Genomic DNA, 20886 nt, shown 5'->3' on the forward strand with positions numbered 1-20886 from the left:
GATGCAATTATTTCCGCCTCTATTGTCCAACTGATTTTCCAAAAGGTACCATAGAGTTATTATTCATAAAAGGCAGTGTTGCAAATACAGAACTTCAGAGCAAATTTCTAAGTATAGCACTTCAAAGTACAAAAATAAAGAGTACATATAAGGGCTAGTACCTCACTGTGACAAGAGAAAAGACAATGCAGAAGTATCACCATCCATTTAAAAAAATTGTTTCCTTGGTGCCTTGATGATGGATAACCAATTATTTTGCATAATTTTGCATACTTTTCCACTAAGTCATTAAATTCCAATTCAGAAAAACATTAAAGTCACTTTACACTCTGAGGAGAGCAGGTATTTTCTTGGAAAGGCTGAACATCCTGACTTAGGAACCATAAATAGCAATGCAGCAAGATAGAGAGTATGATCACATACGCATTACTTGATTGGCAATAATGAATAATATTGAACATTAAAAAACTCTGGCAATTTCTTGCTAACTTCCATATCTTCAATCAGTAAGAACAATTACAACATTCAGCCTAAAAAGTTCTAAAAACCATAATAAACTAAAGTAAACTAAATAAAAAATTTAAGGTAACCAGATTGCGGGGGGGATGGGGGGACAGTGAGCAGTAACCATTTTTTGTATAAATCTCAAGTCATGTCATCACTATGATGGCTGACTTACAGAAATTACGACAAGAAGCACAAGTTATCACAGTAACAGAAAAAACAACCATTGAAAGGTGAAAGATACCCCAAGAAAGAAACTCAAGAAAAACCAACCGCATTATGTCAATTCATCATGCAACAGACACTGCCTAGAGCTACAGCAGCCTGACAACATAATTGATTTGCTTTCCTATTTGTACATTAATTGGGTTCCTCTTCCTGTATAGTGTGCAGGTTCATGGATGACCTGGCGCAGCAGCAGAGTCAGGACTTGTGCCCTTATCTAGTGGCACTAGTGTCAGGGTAGATGGACACGCTGTTGATTTGGGCCGACAAAGACCAACGACAGGATGTACATGAGAATCTTCAGCCTCTGCTGTGAACCAGAATCTCTCCCTTTGTTATCTCAGTGGATAGAGGTTTCCACAACACTGACAGCCATTACTCCATCCTTCCATCTTTCCAATGTTTAAGAAGTACTAAATCTCATATTCCCCTCATATTCCCCTTCCCCACAAAAACCCACCCCAAAAACCAAGCAACCAACCAAAACCATACTGCAAGTATCAACTATCTTTTTAGGCTTAGTCCAGACAAAAGTGAATAAGCTACCAGCAGCACAGGAGAAGAAGGGGCACTCTCCAGACAGAAGAATAATGACCACTCTGTTCAGTGAATCTCTGCAACCGGTTTGGGAAACTTTGTTTCCCTCAAAAGGATCGATATACTTTCTACACATACAGATAAAGAAATAAGCAGTAGGTGCCCTAAGTATTTCTGCACCTGAAAAGAGTGCCTGCATCATTGCTGGAAGGATCTAAAGTACAGAAGAAGAGCAGAGGAAAAGAACACACATTCAGTCTAATCCTTTAGTCAATTTTAGTTATCTTGCAGATACCTGAAAGGGGCAGAGTCAAGAGAAGATGGAGTAAAAAATGTGTTACAAAATTTGGAAACTGCTGTGAACTGCTTTTGCCTTCTAACAAGCAGGTTCAGCATGGTAAGATCTCAGTAAAAGCACAGCCCTCCCACAATACTTCTGCCATACTCGATGATCCCTCGTTCTTTTGGTTTTGCTGCCAGGCAAGATCAGATAAAGCTGCAGTCCTGCATCCAGCCCTGCAGGGAATTGCACAGTTGCCATGTCGCCCTCAACTTAGTCCAGCTTTTAGCCACATTCTTTCTTTTTTGCACCTACTGCATTAAGAGTATAGTAGATTTTAAATGGTTATTTTCATCCAGAACATCTTGTAGACTGTAATTATAAGTTGAGAATTCCTGCATTGCATGGTTCCTCAGATTACTGGTTTCAATTGTTAATGCAGCACTTGAGAAAGTTTTATTAAAGGTCTTGAAGAGGGAGGTTGCTTTTATTGGGATATTATCGTACACATTTGCTCACCTGTTCTTTTAGTTGTATTTTGTTACTATTAACTCTTTTAAACAGTCTCTTTTGATCTGATTCTCAAGCTTTTTTCCAACTTTTTATCTTTTAGTTCTAATAGAAATGAATATGGGACACAGGGAGCAGCAGCAGAAGATTCCTGACAGTACAGAAATCACAGTGAAGTGAAAAGATCAGTGGAGAGAAGATGTACATTACAGAATAGGAGTGACCAGCAATGTATTAAAAACCAAAAAATGTGTTGTTGGCTCACCCATTTAGGTACCTGCCAGAATGAGAAAGGAAGAGATATGAAGTGGAAGTATTTGGAGATTCCAATCATGCTATACCCTTTCCATCCACAAAATAATTAGACAGTGCACAAGCATCAGCTGAGAAGCATTATCATTATCAGAGGCTCCAGCTGTAGATACAAACAAGAGCAGGAAGGTGGCATGTTCATATTATTTACTCCCTCCAGCTTTTACAGAGGATATGGCAGATAACCAGAAGTCAATTTACCTGCTGTATGAACTGAAGGTCAGACATGAGGCCTCCCTGCTGGACCTTCTCCTAGCCTTCAGATTCTTGACTACAACATCATGCAACAGCTGCTCAGGCAGCAGCTGCTGGCAGTGGCTCAGCTCACCAGCAAATGTGTTCTTTAGCCAGGGGATCAGAGGTTGTACCACCTCTGAAGCTGAAGCATTGTCTGAACAAAAGCCATGCTGATAGAAGGCTGGAATAAGAAAATGGCAGCCAACAGCTGCTATTGCTATTTCCTTGGAAGGAACTGAACCAGAAGCAGGTGCATCAGGGATGTGCCCCAAAAACCCTATAGTGCAACAGAGCTTACATCCAGCAATCCATGTAGAAGGTTGGCAGAGGGGAGCAAAGCAGACTGTGATATGAGCTGCCACACCAATACATCATGCCAAGGAAAACACCTCATCCATGAGAACTTGGTTTTTCTGGCAAAATATGTATATATTGTGCTCATGCCCAAGAACAGCTCTGACAAGACACCGGTTGATCTAGCTGTGCAAATATTTGGCATGAACTACACTCTTTGTATTAAGCTTAAAAAACCCAAAAACAATGAACGAACAAAACTCCCAAAAAAACAAAACAAAAAACCCCAACCCAAACCAAACTAAAAACAGTAATCTGTCTTTAAAGCTCATATTTCCTGACAGAGGAAATTTTTAAAGTTTCATTAAACCACATATTATAAGCCTGTTTAAATTGTGTGTGTCATTTAATCTAGAAAAATTGATATTGAAAAAAAGAAACATTCCTTCAAAAGAAGGTACATAAAGCAAAGTACTATTAGAATCATAAGGAGTTCCATCTTCATGAAACAGTAACACAATGCAGTGTGTCCTGGTTCCACACTGCCAGCAGCCAGGCCCCACACAGCCTCTCGCTCACCCCCCACCAGTGGGATTGGGGAGAGAACTGGAAGGGTAAAAGCCAGAAAACTCGTGGCTTAACACAAAGATAGTTTAATACAGAGAACAAAATCCAAGAACATAGCCCCATACCACTCAATATGAAGACAATTAATTCTACCCCAGCCACCAGCACATAATGCTGCTTACTTAATTTTCAAAAAAGCAAACTAATGACCAGAATTCAAAGCAATGCACCTTTTTACCCACATAATCATATACAGTTCCATTTATTTATTCTTCCTTTTTAATGTATGGCAATGAAGAAAGAAATCAGAGTTCTAAACTAGCATAAAAGGGATGCTAGTCTAACATAAAACTATGTTTGCATTTTTATTTACTTAGAATAAATGTTTCCAGCTCCAATTTCAACACACTGAATTGTTAGTTCTTACCAACAGTTCTGTTGCACAGATACTGTCGAACACCAATATTTCCCAGTTGGTTTGGTATCACTTGGTTGACCTGTAAGCATATTTCTGTGTCTTCTCCTCTGATGTCAATTTCACCATTAACACCAAATACTTGAAAAACCACAACAGACATCTGTCAACAAAATCCAGATAAAACAATGTAAGATTATAAAATGAATTTACAGTGACTATTGTTTGTAAGGTATGTCTAAACCTTTTCCATCACAAAAGGAAAACAACCCTTTGTATTGAAAACCCTTGCTCACAGAGAAGCAAAAAGTTCTCATTTTCTTATTATTTTCTTTTTGTACACATTGCCTTCATAATGGATTGCTCAACAGCCTGTCCAAAGACAGGGACTTGTATTTAAACCCCACTCATGCCAACTCAGAACTGGCTAGAAAAGCCATGGAAGTGAGACAGAGTTTCCTTACTGACAGAAAAGCACATAACCTCTGTGATACCTGACATATCAGGTATCTGACATTACCTACAACTGCATTCAACTTTATGCATATCATAAGCACAACCAAGCACTTGCAGTACTGAATCAAACCAGGTTAAAAAGCTAGGATAGGCTTCTAAACTTTAGCTATCTGTATGGTAGTCGGCCCTTTTTCTCTATTTACTGAGTTGCAGTATTTTTAAAAAATAAGTAGAAGCCTCTTTAAAGTCAGTTTTGGTATCAGAAGATATGTATGCATTGTCATTACTAATATTTTGGGTTCATTTTTCTCATGACTCAAAAAATCACCTCTAAAAGGAGACATTGTAGTTGTGCTTTAAGGTTTAATTTACAGAACCATGTATTCTAATGGAATACAATAACATTACCATTTCTTCCCTAGTCTCATGGGCATTTTCTGAAGCAGCACTCATGGCATCTGGAGATGACCCATCACAATTCTCCATCACTGTGCCTCCTTCATGGACATTTTCTGATGGGCTTTGATAGTTTGTGGCTGTAATACCTTCCAAATACACATCAGAAAAAAATGCAAAGTTAGCACAGCATAATCTTAATCACGCCTACATTAAGAATAAAGTCAGTGTCTGTTAGTGAATGCACACATTAACTCATTTTTAATATGAGTTGAGTGGCTTATTAAACAAATATTTATGATTGAACTGCCAAATCCATTCCTCTTACAGAGAGTTCCAAGTTCTAGATACTAACCAAAAGTAAAGCAGGATATAGTGACAAAAGCAATACAGCACTCTACATGCATTGTTAAAAAAAAACCTGTGAAGGCATTTTTTAGTCTTCCAAATCAAATAATATAAATGTGAGCCAGCCAGGAAAAAAAATTCCAGGTTGTGTACCTAAAATACTGCACAGTGCCTTCAGAGCAGAAGCTTGTATGTTTAGAGAATTAAGCTACATATATTTTCATTAGAGCAGTCATAATCATGATAGTGTTTCCTTGACAACTGGAAGGCATAGATACTTAACCTGCAGTTAAATATTGTTTAACAAGCTAAAAAGACATATAAAGGTTATTTAAAATGGAAAATGTATTTCACGGCATACTCCCACATAAGCACATGCAGGAATACTCCTACAATTCAAATATATAACAGGCTTGCAAGTGAAGCAGTCTTCTCATTATTGCTCTAGACTGAAGAGAAATCCTACAGAAAAAAATCAGTCTTATGCAAATTAGAATTATCAGAAAAGAGGTAGCAATAAGGTCTACTTTCTCTGTTTCTTGACATGGGAAAATTATTTCATCAGTATATACACAGATGAGCAAAAATTGGACAAATACCTGCTATTAGACAGTCAATACTAGGGAAATATTCTTTGAGGGATGAGCTGCCAGGAGACCACCAAACTTATCTGATTGGTAATTAGGATGGTGAGCGTTAGTGAAAACTCGTTTCTTTTTCATCCACTTCTAAAATGAAAGCTTCTTTACCACTTCAAGTGTAACACTGATTCAGGCTCCAACCTGTAAGTATTGCAGCCAAAGCAGTTGCTTTCAAGCATAGCAAGGAATAAGTTCTGCCTAATTCAGATTTGCAACACAGCACTTGAATGCTCTTACTTTCCTTACGACAGGAAAATTAAGCAGTGTTAAAATTAAATAGTGCTGCTGAAGTAGTACATGTTATTGCTTTCCCCTGAAATTATATATGCTGAATACACTTGAAATTACTGGTGAAGGTAACAGAAATAGTCTTGTAAAGTATGCAGGATTTGCTGGACTAGAATAATTTTGAGCATGACTTTAATAGCAAACATTTTCATGTATTGCTTAAAAATATTTTATTAGACCTGCTTACCTTTCTCCAGAAAGCTTTGACTATCACTTCCATCACTCTCTATCAAATGATCCTCTAGCATCATACTATCAATAGAGATGGTATCCAGAGAGACTTGTGACGGACTTCTCTTCATATTTTTGTAAGAAACAGAGAATGCAGGGAGGTTGGACGAGCAGCGTTCCTTAGGCTTAGCACTTTTAAAATATGAAGATATGAAGAAATTATTATTTAAATTAAATAATACATAGAAGTTACTTTAAAAATTCCTCTAAACCAAGCAAGATATAAATGGAAGTCTGATTATTCAATGATCCTTTGACAAGAAGAGGTAAATATAGAAACATCATATATTCATCTAGGTATTTATGTCAATACTTCTCTCAATACATATTTTCTAACATTTAGACTAAAAGTAAATAGTTTAAATCAATTAACTAACACTTCATTTTAACTTTCACTGAATGCTGGATACCCCATAACTTTTTACATGCTTTAAAAATTTTCATCTGCTAGAACACAGAATCACAGAACAGCCTGAGTTGGAAGGACCACAGAGTTCAACTCTTAAGATGTTCCCTTCCTGACTGTTGAAAGTACTAGAAGTCTGTAGCCAACAAGATTTCTAAATATTTTCAAAGAGTAGAAAAACTGTTTTAGTATTAATTTTCTATACCTTGAAGAAGACTGGGATGGAAACATTTTAACTGAAGCCACTTTGTCTTTGTTGATTTCAAGTTCTTCAGATTCTAAGGCAGTTTCTGTTTCCAAGTCAGTGACTTGGTTAGGACAGCCTTCAGTTGTGCCTTCCTGTTCATTTAACTTATTTGAGAATATGTTTCTGTCATCCTCCTTATCAATGAAAAATTCAGTAGAATCTTCTCTCTTATTTAGAATGGACACCGAATCCCTAGGATTCAAACTACTTTTCTCACTTAGAGGTCCACAGACCTCTTCTGAATCACTTCTACTAAAAAGTCCACTGCTTCCTCCTTCACTTGTATCTCCCAAACCTTTATCTGATGCATCATCGGAAAATGACATTGCTTTCTGAAAATCCATATTACTGTCTGATTTAAACAAAAGAGGATCTATTAAAATTCCTTTATTAACTTCAGCATTCAGAGGCTTGCAGTCATTTACATAACCAAAATTAGTAATACTGGCTTCCACTATCTTACTACCAACTAATTTACTCTCTGAAGTAAGAGTTTCCCCATTTCCCACAGGGGAGAGTTCTGATGCCATGGGACTTCCTTTTTCCTCAACAGAAGATTTACAAGAGTTTCCCTGAGTCACTGGATGGAGCAGTAAGGCTACTTCTGCACTTTTCAGTAGAATCCCAATGCAGACATCTGTTTGCTTTGCAGGTTTTCCTGTCACTGCCTCTACGTCCTTCCTTAAGTTTTCCAGGAGCAATACAAGAGATTCATGGAGAAACAGCAAAAAAAGATACTGGTAGTGATTGATCTGCACGCTTACATGTTTTTGAACATGGACAAGAACATGTACATCTGCATCAGAGGAAGAGCTTTCAGAAAGCACTCCTGAAGCCTCAGACATTTGAATGCCATTGGTCGAGGGCTCTGTCTCACTGCTGTAATACTCCTTGAGAAGTTTCTTACGCTGCAATCTATTAGAGAGATCACTAGATTCACTTTTTGGAATGTTCAAGGCTGTCTGATTACGGGATACAAGCTCTTTTTGTGACTTTGCAAATCTTACTGGCTGGCAAATCCAAAGTGAAAGCGGGAAGGAGTCCACAAAGCTTACTGGCCGGCCTTTCCCACTTTTCGTTCCTTCGTAATCTATCCAAAACTGGGAAAAATGCATGGCCCAAACATCAGTAGCTGCAGATGTCTTTAGTGCACATTTATTCAATTCTGGAATGACATAACCTTTATAAACATCATGCATTTTGGTATCTTGTTCATGAGCATGTCTCTGGAAGATAGGATGTAAAAGATTAAAATTTTTGGGGGACTTAGGAAAAGTGGTGAAATTTCTGCTAAAAAATTCAGAGTCCTTGAAGTTCTGAAACAAAGCTTCTAGATCAGAGTGCCTGCAGTTTGGTGAGCATCTGGTATTCGTAGCAATCATCTCTGAACTTTGAATGGAAAGTGCACGAGGTTGATCTTTATGAATTTCAGGTTTGTTTTCGAATGGGATGATGATCTGCAAGGGAGAAATATATTTTTTCTAGTTAAAAATATGTAGATTAACAAGGTATACAATTAAAGAAATAAAATAATAGCCATGACAGCTGATACAAAGGATTAGAATTACAGTTTTATGAGAAATCAAATACAGTGAAACAGAACAGGGATAAGTCAGGCTCACAGACTATGATTTATGTTCTCTCTCATTTTTGAGAAGAATGCTGTGGCATCAATATTTGTACAAAAACATAAGGGTCTCAGGCTTTTCATCAATATTTGTACAAAAACATAAGGGTCTCAGGCTTTTCTTATCTGAAGGTCTTAAATTTAGTTTAGTTATATTAGGCTGAAGTGGCTCATTCCCTCAACTCAAGAGCAGCTTGGTAGAACATTTCTTAAAGTGTTTCCAAAATTTACAGCTTTGAGAAAGAGAGAATGATAATTTGGAGTTCAATCTGGCATGTCAGATAGGGTTTTTTACCATACAGTATTTTTTTTCTTTGCTAAGATACAAGCAAACAGTTAGATGTACCAATGCAGCTAATATTCTTAACATTGAAGAATACAGATCAGGTATTTTTGACAATTATCTGATAATCATAATACATTTGTTTCACCAGAAAAATAATAATATACCTCAACTCCTAAAGAACGAAAAATAGTTCAGCACACTGTAATTAACTTGCATATTTTCAATGCACATCTTAAAGCAAACTTATTTTATGCCAAATCCTGAATCTTAAACTGTTAACATGAACCTTGGCCACTCTAGTTTTGCTATTATCAGTGACACTGCCTTCTATCACAATATCTCCATTCTGAATCTAGAAAGTAGGAGTAAAAAATCATCCCAAAAGACACAAAGATGGGGGTCCTTGTATTTAAATGAAAGCTTCTTCATTTAAATATAAGGACTCAGGAAAAAAAAAAACTAAATAAATTAATTAACCATACGATATGTAACCATTAATTCATCATTTGCTTGAATAAAAATAATGCTGTTAATACAGGGTGACATAATTATTATGAATCAAGGTTTGAGGGATGTAAGAATACTTTTATCCTTTCATAGTTTAGTAGGCTATTCCCATATAATAATTCAATATTAGATTAATCTATATTTGCAGATTTACAGTTGTTTGCTCTTAATAACTGTTTCTATTCAGTAGAAACCGTGTCCTTGTAAAGTTCCATTTAGGATGTAGCAAGAGCTTAGAAAGATAACCATTTCTCCATATGCTGACTTTTTAGAGTCCTTGAAACCTCTCCTGTGGGCACCACTGAAGAGACTGATTTTGTTCACCTCTTAACCTTGGAAACCATAAAATGAAACACTCAATGCAAACACGGGATGTGTGGGAAATTTATCTGCTCAATAATCCTTTTTTTACAAGGAAGGAGAAGAAAAGGGAAGCAAAAATTTGATGTTCAGCTGGATTTACAAGCACCACTCCTCTGGAATAAGCATACAGAGAACTCATGTACCTGAACTACACCAACAACCAGCATGAAACAGAAAATGGTGAGAATGGGTTTTGGAGAAGGAAATAAACCTTCAGATGAACTGCTTTCTTTACTCTAGAGCATTCACCAAAAAAGACAAAAGAGCTTTGATAGAATACAACCAGAGGAACAAGGGAGGACCCTTACATTGATATAGAATACAAATATTAATTTTTCACTTGTTTTTTTACTTTAGTGATCAATTTCTTTTTAGCTCTGCTATGTCAAGTTCCCTGACCACAGGGAAATAATTAGTTAGCATTCCCACTCAGGTCTTGAAGACAAAACCAAAATATCCAAACCAAAATACCAGAACACAGATGAAGAACAGGAAATAAGATGTCTGTCTTCAAACAATCATATTCTGCAGAGTTTTTTAGAGAAATGTTTTTTCATTCATGTAGGTATTTGTAAGAGAATAAAAAATATTCTTCCAAGAAACCAAAAAACACCTACTCAATGACAGCGTACCTTTATCATTAGTCCATCCACTCTCACATCAACATGTTCATCTGATTTTGAATTGTCATTTAACTTGTACATGGCCATGAACTGAATAAGACTCTGTTTCAAATCCAACACAAACTGGTTTAGCCAAAGAAGACTTCTCTGATCCAGAGTGAACTGTAAAGCATTCAGCTGGCCATACAAATTTGGACAAGGAACTAAAAGAGAAAAAAAAAAAAAAAAGAAACCATGAGAATAAGTAAAATGTTCATGGGTTGGGTTGTCTTTTGCTTTTAAATGATTGCAAACTTACATTTTCACCAGTACTTTTCATCAGAGAAAGAACAGAAACCCAGTCTTTAGTCTCAAGGAAGAATTAATTGTTAGGGGATACCCGAAGTGATGCTTCTTTCTCTCACTCCAAGAAAGTAACTGAATTTTTGAGTGTAAAAAAACTAAGACTAGAATTAAGTCTGAAGAAATGGGGAGAATATTCTCATTACAGAGGAAAGTAAAGAGGGAAGACCATGGAAATTTGCTGTCCTCAAGTTCCATCCCCAAGAAATCCACTAACATTTCTGTATATAAAACAAAGCCAGCCACAGAACATATTCCTACAAATAACTCCAGCAGCTCTTCATTGCATTTTAGGCATTGTTGCAATAGTTTGAGTTCTTTTATGTAGTCAGACAGTGAAATTGCAGAAACATTATGTGGATGTTGGAGAATGAATAATTCATGTGTCAGTAAAAATGCTGCAAGTGTTTTCAGACTGAACAACTATGTTTATAAAAACCAGTATTAATAGGAGTTTGCAAGAGGAAGCACTGTGGAAATGGAGCAGTCTTGTGCTCTGTCCATTTTAGAAAGCCATTACCTATTTCCAAGCTTTAAGCTTCACAAAGGTGAAAGTAACACACAAAATTTATGTATCAGTTAAAAAAAAAGTCTTACTAGGAAAGTCCTTTCCATCTGGGTAGTAATATTCAGTGAATTCAATATGAATGGCTGGCATTTCTGGTGGAAGATAAAGTGACTTTTTATTGCAAGAGATCAGAGCTTTAGGGGAAGAACGACACTGGTCTGCTGTTGAAACCTGTAAATCATAAAAGATTATTTCATTAACATGTTACATTTTTATGAATGATTAAGCATTTATAGTTGCATGGTGCTGTCCTAGCAAGGTAACATTCCACTGCTCTTGGGTTAGGCCCTCAAGCAAAAGTGCTGACCAACAGTGACAAACACTTAACTGCCCTGAAGCAGAAATGACTTGCACAGAAGAGTTTCACAAGAAAATTCTTTTAAAAGTACCAAATCCCCTTCCTTCATACAAGGCAAGAGGCAGCAGGTCACTTTCAAAGGTGTCCAGCAGAAGTCTAGAATGATCTGATTCTTTATTGCAAATACTACAGCTCCTGTTTAAGCATTTATGCTTGGATGGAGTGTATTTCCATACAGCCTGGTCTAGATAAGGGATAGATAAGTTAGATAAGTTTATTACACACATTAGGTAGCTTTTGTATTGTCATAACAACAAATTCCAGTACACAGGCTGACTCTCAAACTTTGTGTGAAGCAATGTGTTCAGCATGCACCTGGCAGAGATGCGTATGCTTGGGTATGCCTGAAGGTCTGCTTCACAGGAGAATCAAGATGTTATGGAACAGTAATCTCCATTTCTGTTTCCTTACAATGTAAATTATAAAACAAATAAGAAATCAACATTTGATATATAGTTGACCTTAAATTTCATTGAATGCATCCTAGTTTAAAAATTATGTTGACAAAACAAAGCTCTTCCATTTGACAGTTAGTAGGTCAAACTGTTAATTTGAAATTACCCAATGTATTAATATTGAATATATGATGATGTCTGCTAGAATTTCTCTGGAAATAATCAATACATGACCTTTATAAGCCTGCTTCACTTTATGTAGCTGTTTTCAAGAGGCAAACATATCTGCATTAACAGACACAAAAACTCAAGTAAAATGATCTATTTAGAAAAACAGATTTTAGGAAATTGCATAGAAATAATGACAATTTAAAAACTGAAAATGTGTTTGTGTAGAGAGGAGGAGACAAGAGCAGAAGGCAAATGGAAACATGAACAGTACAAAACAATAGTATAAAATCACTTCAGATCCAGATGAAGGCTCCCAGCAGCAATCTGTAATCTCCCACAACATCAGTAGTGATATGGCAGAAAAGTGTTGGAAATTGGAAAAAGAGCAAGCAGAAATCACAGTGACAAAGGACACACACTAAACATTTTGTTAGGACCTGAAATTTAAGAGTAGATCCTCACATATCACTACAATTCTGCCTAATGGAGACACATTCTTTCTCTATTTCACTTGCCTCAGAACAGTCAATCTGGACCACAACCAGCAACTAAAACTACTCATTCTACAAAGGGAAGGGGGATGGAAATGGTAAAAGTGTCTGCTCAATATATCATTGGAAAGGGAGTGGCTGGAATAAGATTTTAAAAACTTAATAAAACCTCTTAACAGTTTTAATGTACTTTGAAAAATATAACAATTAGAAAAGCATAATATACAAAACCACATATTAAAATATTAGGCACATAAGATAGTACAATGAAAAGATTAAATTTGAATTCCAAATTCATAATTTGGAGAACAACAGAACTTAGATCCAACACTTAATTGTGATAGGATCACAATTTTAACAAAGCAGAAGCAGGTTCATAAAGGTGTATCCCAATAATGAATGGAAAGTCTCATTAATTTCAATGGGCTTCACAGTGTCCCTTAAAAAGCACAGTTACATAATAGTAAGGGTGGAGTTGCCCCATTTTACTAACTTAAAGAAATGTACCTGATATATATTGAAATCTGCAAGTCTAACCACAATAGGACTAGACATCAGTTTGCCCTTTGGTTGCTGGGAAGATACAGAGGAAGCCCTAGATGTTCCTTTTGGTATCTGTTCTTTGCCTGTAAGAAAGAATAGTGATGGAATCATTGAGAAGAACAGTGTATTTTTGGTAGTTTTAATATTTAATGGAAGTAGAGAATTAGTGATGCAAACAAAATACCTGTTTGTAGGTTCTGAGGAGATACAGCAGGTGGTGATTTGGGAGGAGAATCTATGACCTGGTCCTTCACAGCCTGCTTAAGCAATTCAACATTGCTTTTGAATTCATTTAATAATTCTTTGGCCCATCCACTTCTGGTTTTAGTGGCATCACTATAATGCATCCAGTGATCACAGCTGTCTCCTGCAAATAAGAGAAATGAGAAAAATATTAGTCATTTGAAAATTTGCTTTTAACAAGATAACAAGTTTCCACTATTTCACAAGTATTCTTTGAACTATAAGCTCATTGCATGCTGTAATTATAGAACAACAGCAGTCATACCAGACGTTAAAACAGAAGTTATATATTCCATATACATTCCATATTCCAAGTCTCAGCACTTCACAAAATCACTCAGAATATAGCACTGCCAGCTGCCTTATAACACCACTAACACTCAAAACATCATTGAGTATTTTCAGTTCAGAGAAATCTTACGACACATTAATGTCATATGTGAGAACATGCAAAAAAATGTTCAATTGAAAAAAAAAGTGAGAGCAAGTAACAGAACGATGTTCTCATGCTCACTTTTTCCAAGCTTATCTTTCCTGCCAGAACTGTGTCCTAAGAAGTTCCTGGTCCCTTTCCAGAAATGTATTCTGTCTTGGTTCTCTAGCACCTTTATGGCACACAAACAACAAGGTAAGTTCAAGAAGTGCTGCAGCACACACAGCCTTCAAAATCAATCCCACTGGAAATTCTTTTGTTCCTGCTTTCAATTCCAACATGTTTCTGTTGGTCAAGCACTCAAACCTCTGAAAGAAATCATGACATCTTCAAGTAGTCCCTGTAAAGACATTCTACTAACCTGTTCAATAATAAAGATGCAATAACAAATAACTTCTATCAGCTGGTACATCACTCTTTAAATACTACCATGTGAAAATTTACTTTATTTGGGACTTAATGAGTTTTTGGATACTTATACTGGGGATAAGCAAATATGTTTGCTATTAAAATAGAAAAATTATTTTGGGAAAAAAAAAGTGATTTTAAGTCTAAATGCAAATATTGCAGCATTAAATAAACTTTTAGGCTGGCGCCTATCACAAGAGATGACATTTTCCCCCACCCTTCTTCTTTGTTATCTTTGTCAGTTATTATCATTTTTATAGCTAAGGAAGAAGATAAAGGAACAGGGAAAAAACCAGAAAGGGAACAAAATGACAAAGATGCATTAGACTGAAGCCCGTGACACTGGGATTCTCCAAAACAGGGCTAGCAGCATGGGGTTACTCCAAGCACAGGCACACAGATCTGAAGGACCTACAGGACTTTGTTAGCAACACCACAGGGAAAGCTCTAATAGCCCTTCTGAGAAGCCAGTTTGGGCAACTGCCTCTCTGAAGTACATGAACACTAACACATGCAGCAGTATGGGGGAGCAGGGCAACCACACCCCTGTATGCAGCTGCATGGCTGTGATCTCATTAGGATCACAGACACGTGGCAAGACAGCACACACAACTGAAATGCTGCAGGGGATGAACATGGGCTGTTGGGGAGCACAAGAGGGCAGGCAGGGCAAGACCAGTGGGAACAGATGGAGCTCAGCCTTGGGATGGATCACCAGTCAACTGAGTGTTTACAGGATGAGAGCAGAGGACAGACTAACATGAATGATGACCTTGTGGATTTCTGCTCCAGACCATCTGATTAGGAAGATGATCAGATCCTGTTTTGTTGTCACATGCTCTGTAATGTATCCTCTTTTAAAATGTTTATATTTCTGCTAGAAATTATTTATGAGAAATATTTTATTTGTAAGAAAAACTTCTTTGGAAATTGACAAATTTTTTTAATAACACTGCTTAACAAAAATCTACACAATTGAGCCTCTACACACTGAGGTTCTTGTTCAGCAAAATAATGTAAAATGCAAAACACTTTTTGGAAATGGACAAAAAATTACAGTTTTCTATATATGAAAAAATCTAACAGACTGATTCTTGATAATATCCAATTACTGAATTCTCAATATGCCATACTGCCTTCCTCTGTCAATACAAAATTCTCTTCCTGTCAGAAATGTGTAAACACCGTTTTGTTGACCAAATAAAACAGTGAAAACCATTTGGCCTAAAACAGCTCATTCAAAGAAATTCAATTGGTTCCCAGATTGTTGCTTTTGTTGTTTGCTTTTGCATATGGAATGAAGTAAAAAGGTGCATTTCAAATGGTTTGAGCATGATCATCCAAGCTGTATACATATATGCACAATTTTTTTTAACTTTCAGACAAGATAGCCACAGTCACAGGTAATTCATAAAGCGCTTGCTTTCATACCTGCTTTGTGAAATGGATAATAGTCCACTGTTAAATAGCTGAAGGAAAGCTGCATGGCCCCTCCTGTAACACGTCTGTTTGGGTCTGTAAAACAAAACAATGCTTGGCTCTGCAGACATTGCATTTAGCATGTTAGTTCTCATGCTGCTATAATCCTTTAAACACCTAAGACCTACTTTCTTCCCTTTACCGTTTCTCCTTACAACCTCATTATCTTCCCTCAAAATTTTCATTCAGATAGTCTTCACTGGTTTCTAAAGATCAGCTTGCAGAATGCTGTACTCAGTCACTACTTACAAATTGTGTGCTGTTTTCAATGCTACTAAAAAGACAACTTGAAAACACATTATTGCAGTTTTTTCTGAAACACAACTTTTTACATTGAATATATTATTATGATCAGTCTTTGAAGTCAACATTTACTTTCAAGAATACTATATAATTTTATTTGAAAAATATTGCAGTGAAGGGGTCTTCTGAGAATCTTCTCTTCTGACTTTTTCCACTGTTGAATTTAAACTCCAAAAATAAAGGACCAATAAGAAGATCTTACTAGAAGTGACAAATTCAATGCAGTAGATACACTGCATGGAAGGAAATACGTCTCCAGCCAGCGAACCTTATGCTCTGCTGTAATGAAAGCGTCTTTCCTAACCAAGGAGATGCATTTTTGTTAAACCCTACATTTTTCATATTCTTCTTCAGCAGATCTTGTGTGTTTCCATAAATTTTTCACTGACTAGTAATATAGTAGACCTTGCAGGTTTCCATAAAATTTTCACTGACTAGATATACAGTAATATCTCACTTCCTATGATCACTTTGGCCCTTATTTGCCTTCTTTTTTTTCTGATTCTAAATGTGACCATATGCAAGAGGCTTTTGTTAAAAAGAAGCAGTACAAGATTTATACACAAAACTTTAAGGTCACAGGACACTTGTTCCATTCTTTCCATGTGCTGCAGACCATATCAAATTAGTCTAAATTAGTAACACAAAGAGGACTGCTCTTTTATTAGTTTGCATTTATAAGAGTATTAAAGAAACAGATTGTATAGTGACCCCTTCAAGCCACAAAAATGTTGCCACTGCATTCTTCATAACCCAGTTAACTTATAAAAGAAAAAAACCCAGAAGTAACAATCAGACTGACAGAGTAAGTTTCTAGAAGACAGAAGAAGCACATAAGCTACTAGCATTCTAAGGTTTTGCACTTATTCTAAAATAATTACATTTATTAATGAAATGCTGTCCTAACAGAACCACTTAAATAGCTTTACATGAGTCCATAGACACTGGAGACAATTCTAACTATTCCTCTAAACTTAAGTCTGTTGACTTTATTGTATTATTATACAATATATAATACAATACTTTATTGTATTATTATTTTCTCATTATTGTATTCCTCAAAATGTCTCCCCTGATGATGATTATGATTCATAGACATGCAATTTTAAAAAAAATTACCTTTTTCTTTAGAATGGATATCATCACATATATGTAGGTCCAAGTGGGAAATTACTAAGTGATAAGAAGTTTCCTTAACATCAAATTCATTAAACAATTTTACTATTGCATCGTTTTGATCAGGTGCTGCTGTTGTCTGGTGTGCTTTCACCTGCTGGGAGCTGGGTGCAGGGGCAGAGCTCTGAAAAAATATTTAGTCAATCACATGAATTTATAATGTTTATTGTTTCTTTCAAGCATAAGTATCTCTTTCCTTACACAAAACAGGCATTAGAAACAAAGAAAAATCTGCACAACATGCATTCCCCCTTGGATCATTACTGAGATTGAAGTTTAGTGTTTTAGAATAAAGCTAAGTTGAGGTAATGGATGTTTGCACAGTACTGCACTGCCAGAGCACCCCCCATTCTCCCCATTCCTCACACTTCCTTATAGCCCTGTCACTCACAGCACTGGTATTTTTCTAACTTTTGTTGCAAGCTGTTCAGGGAACTAAACCAACAGTGGGCTCCTTTCTGCTAATTTAGTTCCTCAAGCTACATCATGATAGGATCAAACATAAGTCAGTGCCAGTGTCAGAGAACAGGTGAAATGCAAGTACAGGGCACGAAGAATCAGAACCTCCCTGCTCAAGAGCAGGTAACCATTTCACTGCTGTGGCTAAACCTTCACATCACAGCAAAAGGACTGAACTCTCTGCTACAGTACACTGGCTTTACTCTAAGAGATTCTCTACAACTGACTATACTTAGTAATCAATCATGTTTTATTTTATAGCACTTATCTTCTATAAGTGTACTTGTCCTGCTTCTTCACAGACAAGAAGAGGTGCCTGCCCTCAACACTCACAAAGCCCAGCTGGTCTAGCCTGCTCTATGTGCTGAAGAACACCAAGATTTACATGCAGCATCAACAGCACAGATATGGCAGCAGAAATATATTCAAAGTAGAATTGGTTTTCACTATATATTCCAGCAAGGGCTGCATAAAGGTAAGCTCTTAATAAAAGCTAATTTTTCAGTACCATGAGAACAAACTGGACAAGCACTTTAAATTATTATAGTAAACATATATACCCACATATTAAGGTTACTTTAATGTGTCTTAATTATTTAAATTCATAGCCATAAAATATTTGGAGAAAAAAATTACTAAACAGTCATTAAAGAGTTAAGTAAATATAGAAGTCTAAATACTCTGTACATGGATAAAGAAATAGAACTACTTTTATTTTCTGCAGTTAACATCAATACAAAAATATCTTGCAAAATGAAGGCTATTTAAAACTATAATTCCCAGTATAATTTAAGATAGACAGCTGAATGAAAATGAGTAACTGAACATTCTCTAAAATAAATTAACACAACTAACCACACTCTGTTGTATTGTAGAACACCTGAGAATGATACAGTGAAACAATCAATTTTCATACCTGGGCTGTTTCAGAAGCCAAGCTTTTCCTCTGTTCTGCTGATTTCTCTATGGCTTCACTAAGAGATTTGGCATACTGCACCATGGCTTTCAATTGGGAATCAGTCAAAACCCACAGCAAATCATCCAGAATCAGGACCAGTTTGGATGCCACAACATTACAGTCTTTTAACTGTAAAATAAAAATGTAAAGAAGTTGAACTAAGTATTTATATTTCTTACATTATATTAAATATGTGGGGTAAAGAAAATCTTCATGCAAAAAGCAATAACAAATTTACTTTTTTTATTTTAAATCTTATTTCTCTTACTAATTAAGAAGCACCTAAGACACAGTATATTTATGCTTCACTCTATGTATTTGGCATGCATAAGATGTTAAACTGCTGCATTTCTCTAAATGTAAGCAGTGTAAATATTACCAGAATCTAGAAAGATAAAACAATGAGCATCATCATGAACAAAGCTCTGCAGATCAAACCATTTTATTAATGGGACCTATATAAGGTCTTCATTTTCAAAACCTGCCTGAGTATTTCTTGTAAAATCTAGAGTCTTACCAGTTACATATTACTATAAATTTAGTTCAGGTAATTCCACATTCAATATGGCCTGAATTTAAAATCTTTACTATGTACATGTATGAATTAAGAGCATGAGTTACAGATTAAAAAATAAAATAAGACTTCAAACTTTTCAAGTTTACCCTTCTTTTAAGCGTGACCCTGATTTTTGATTGGTTAGTAATCAGTCGAACTGGAGCACTCATTATTTCATGCTTAGAACTCTGGATTGCATCAGCTTCTATTCTGATCATCTGCCAGTTGATTTCTTTAAAAGTCAAGACCTTTGAAGACAGAAAAAAAGAGAAAAACACCTTGATGCAATATGACAGTTACTTGCACCTAGCCCTGTGCATGTGTATGTATACATCTGTACATATGTACACAAAAACTCACATTAGCCATACAGACAGAACAAATACAACTCACTTGTATTCCTGACACCTAAAGGTGTCAGGAAGCCCTCACCCTGCTTGTCACAGAAACATTAAGCTACTTCCAAGCAGGCTAAGGTAACAAGCAGCATTTAAAATATTCAGAAGAAAATAAAGGTCACAGCTATGCATACTAGGCTGCTTTTGGGAGAGGAAAAAAAATTATTGTTTAGTTTAGTTTCAAAATGTTAAATAAGAAAAGGGCAGGGGAGGAAGCAAAGCAACAGGATAGGAGAGGTTTTTTTGGAGTGTTTTATTTCATTTAAAAGAGAAAGTTAAACATTGAGCACACTGCACACCATGCAGACCCCACAAGCTCTGAATCCACTACGTGGATTTCTAGAAGATACAGCAAGCAAATGTTAGAATAATGACGACACAAGAGCATCAAGTACAGCTGGACACTGAAAATCAAATATGGAAAAATTAGCGACTGTCCAGCAGGAACATCATGGAGAACATCAAATGAACAGGACATCAATAGGGAAAACCAGTAATGCTAGTTTACCTAAAACTCCTTCCTGCATGATTTGGATGATGGGATCAAGTTCCCTCTGTAAGTTCACAGACAACACTAAGCTGGGAAAATGTTGATCTGCTGGAGGGTAGGAACGTGCTGAAGAGGGATCTGGACAGTTTGGATTGATGGGCCAAGGGCAATGTTATGATGTACAACAAGGCCAGGTGCCAGGTCCTGCACCTGGGTCACAACAACTTCAGACAACACCACAGGCTGGGGGCAGAGTGATTGTTCAGTGCTGGGCTGCTTATTTCAGCACAGACATGGAGGTGGCTGGAGCACGCCCAGAGAAGGTGAAGGGTCTGGAGCACAAGTCTTATGAGGAGCATCTGAGGGAGACAGGCATGTTTAGCCTGGAGGAAAGGAGACTCAGAAGTGACCTTACTGCTCTCTACAACTGCCTGAAGGGAGATTGCAGAAAGATCAGGGCTGGTCTCTTCTCCCAGGCAGGAGACAAGACCAGCAACAGGACAACAGGAAATGGCCACAAGCTGCACAACAGGAGGTTAAAGCAGGGACATGAGGAAGAATTTATTCACTGGAAGGGTGGTTAAGCATTGGAATGGGCTGCCTAGGGAAGTGTTAAGAGTCACCATCCCTGGAGAGTTTCAAGAAATTACTGGACACGGCACTTAGTGTTATGGTTTAGTGGGCATGGCGACATTTGGTCAAAAGTTGGACTCAATGATTTTGCAGCTCCTTTCCAACCATAACGATTCCATGATTCTATGATTACTCTCTGAAGAAACAAGGATCAGCCATGAGTAAAGAGCAAGACAGAAGAA

General features: G+C 36.6%; 1 protein-coding gene across 3 annotated transcripts in view; it reads right to left on the reverse strand.

The window, feature by feature from the left end:
- Window positions 1–20886, reverse strand: part of BLTP3B (bridge-like lipid transfer protein family member 3B) — a 47455-nt gene that overhangs the window by 6338 nt on the left and 20231 nt on the right. For all 3 annotated transcript variants that reach the window (XM_064419827.1, XM_064419828.1, XM_064419829.1), the window contains 12 exons: window positions 19291–19431; window positions 18586–18756; window positions 17154–17334; window positions 15684–15767; window positions 13353–13535; window positions 13133–13251; window positions 11240–11381; window positions 10310–10503; window positions 6853–8351; window positions 6198–6373; window positions 4746–4882; window positions 3894–4044 (listed from right to left, as the gene is read on the reverse strand). In XM_064419827.1, coding sequence (XP_064275897.1) covers window positions 3894–4044; window positions 4746–4882; window positions 6198–6373; window positions 6853–8351; window positions 10310–10503; window positions 11240–11381; window positions 13133–13251; window positions 13353–13535; window positions 15684–15767; window positions 17154–17334; window positions 18586–18756; window positions 19291–19431 — 3178 coding nt within the window. The remainder of the gene's footprint in view (window positions 1–3893; window positions 4045–4745; window positions 4883–6197; window positions 6374–6852; window positions 8352–10309; window positions 10504–11239; window positions 11382–13132; window positions 13252–13352; window positions 13536–15683; window positions 15768–17153; window positions 17335–18585; window positions 18757–19290; window positions 19432–20886) is intronic.

The sequence above is a fragment of the Passer domesticus genome, chromosome 5 (assembly GCF_036417665.1).
Source record: "Passer domesticus isolate bPasDom1 chromosome 5, bPasDom1.hap1, whole genome shotgun sequence".
NCBI lineage: Eukaryota > Metazoa > Chordata > Aves > Passeriformes > Passeridae > Passer > Passer domesticus.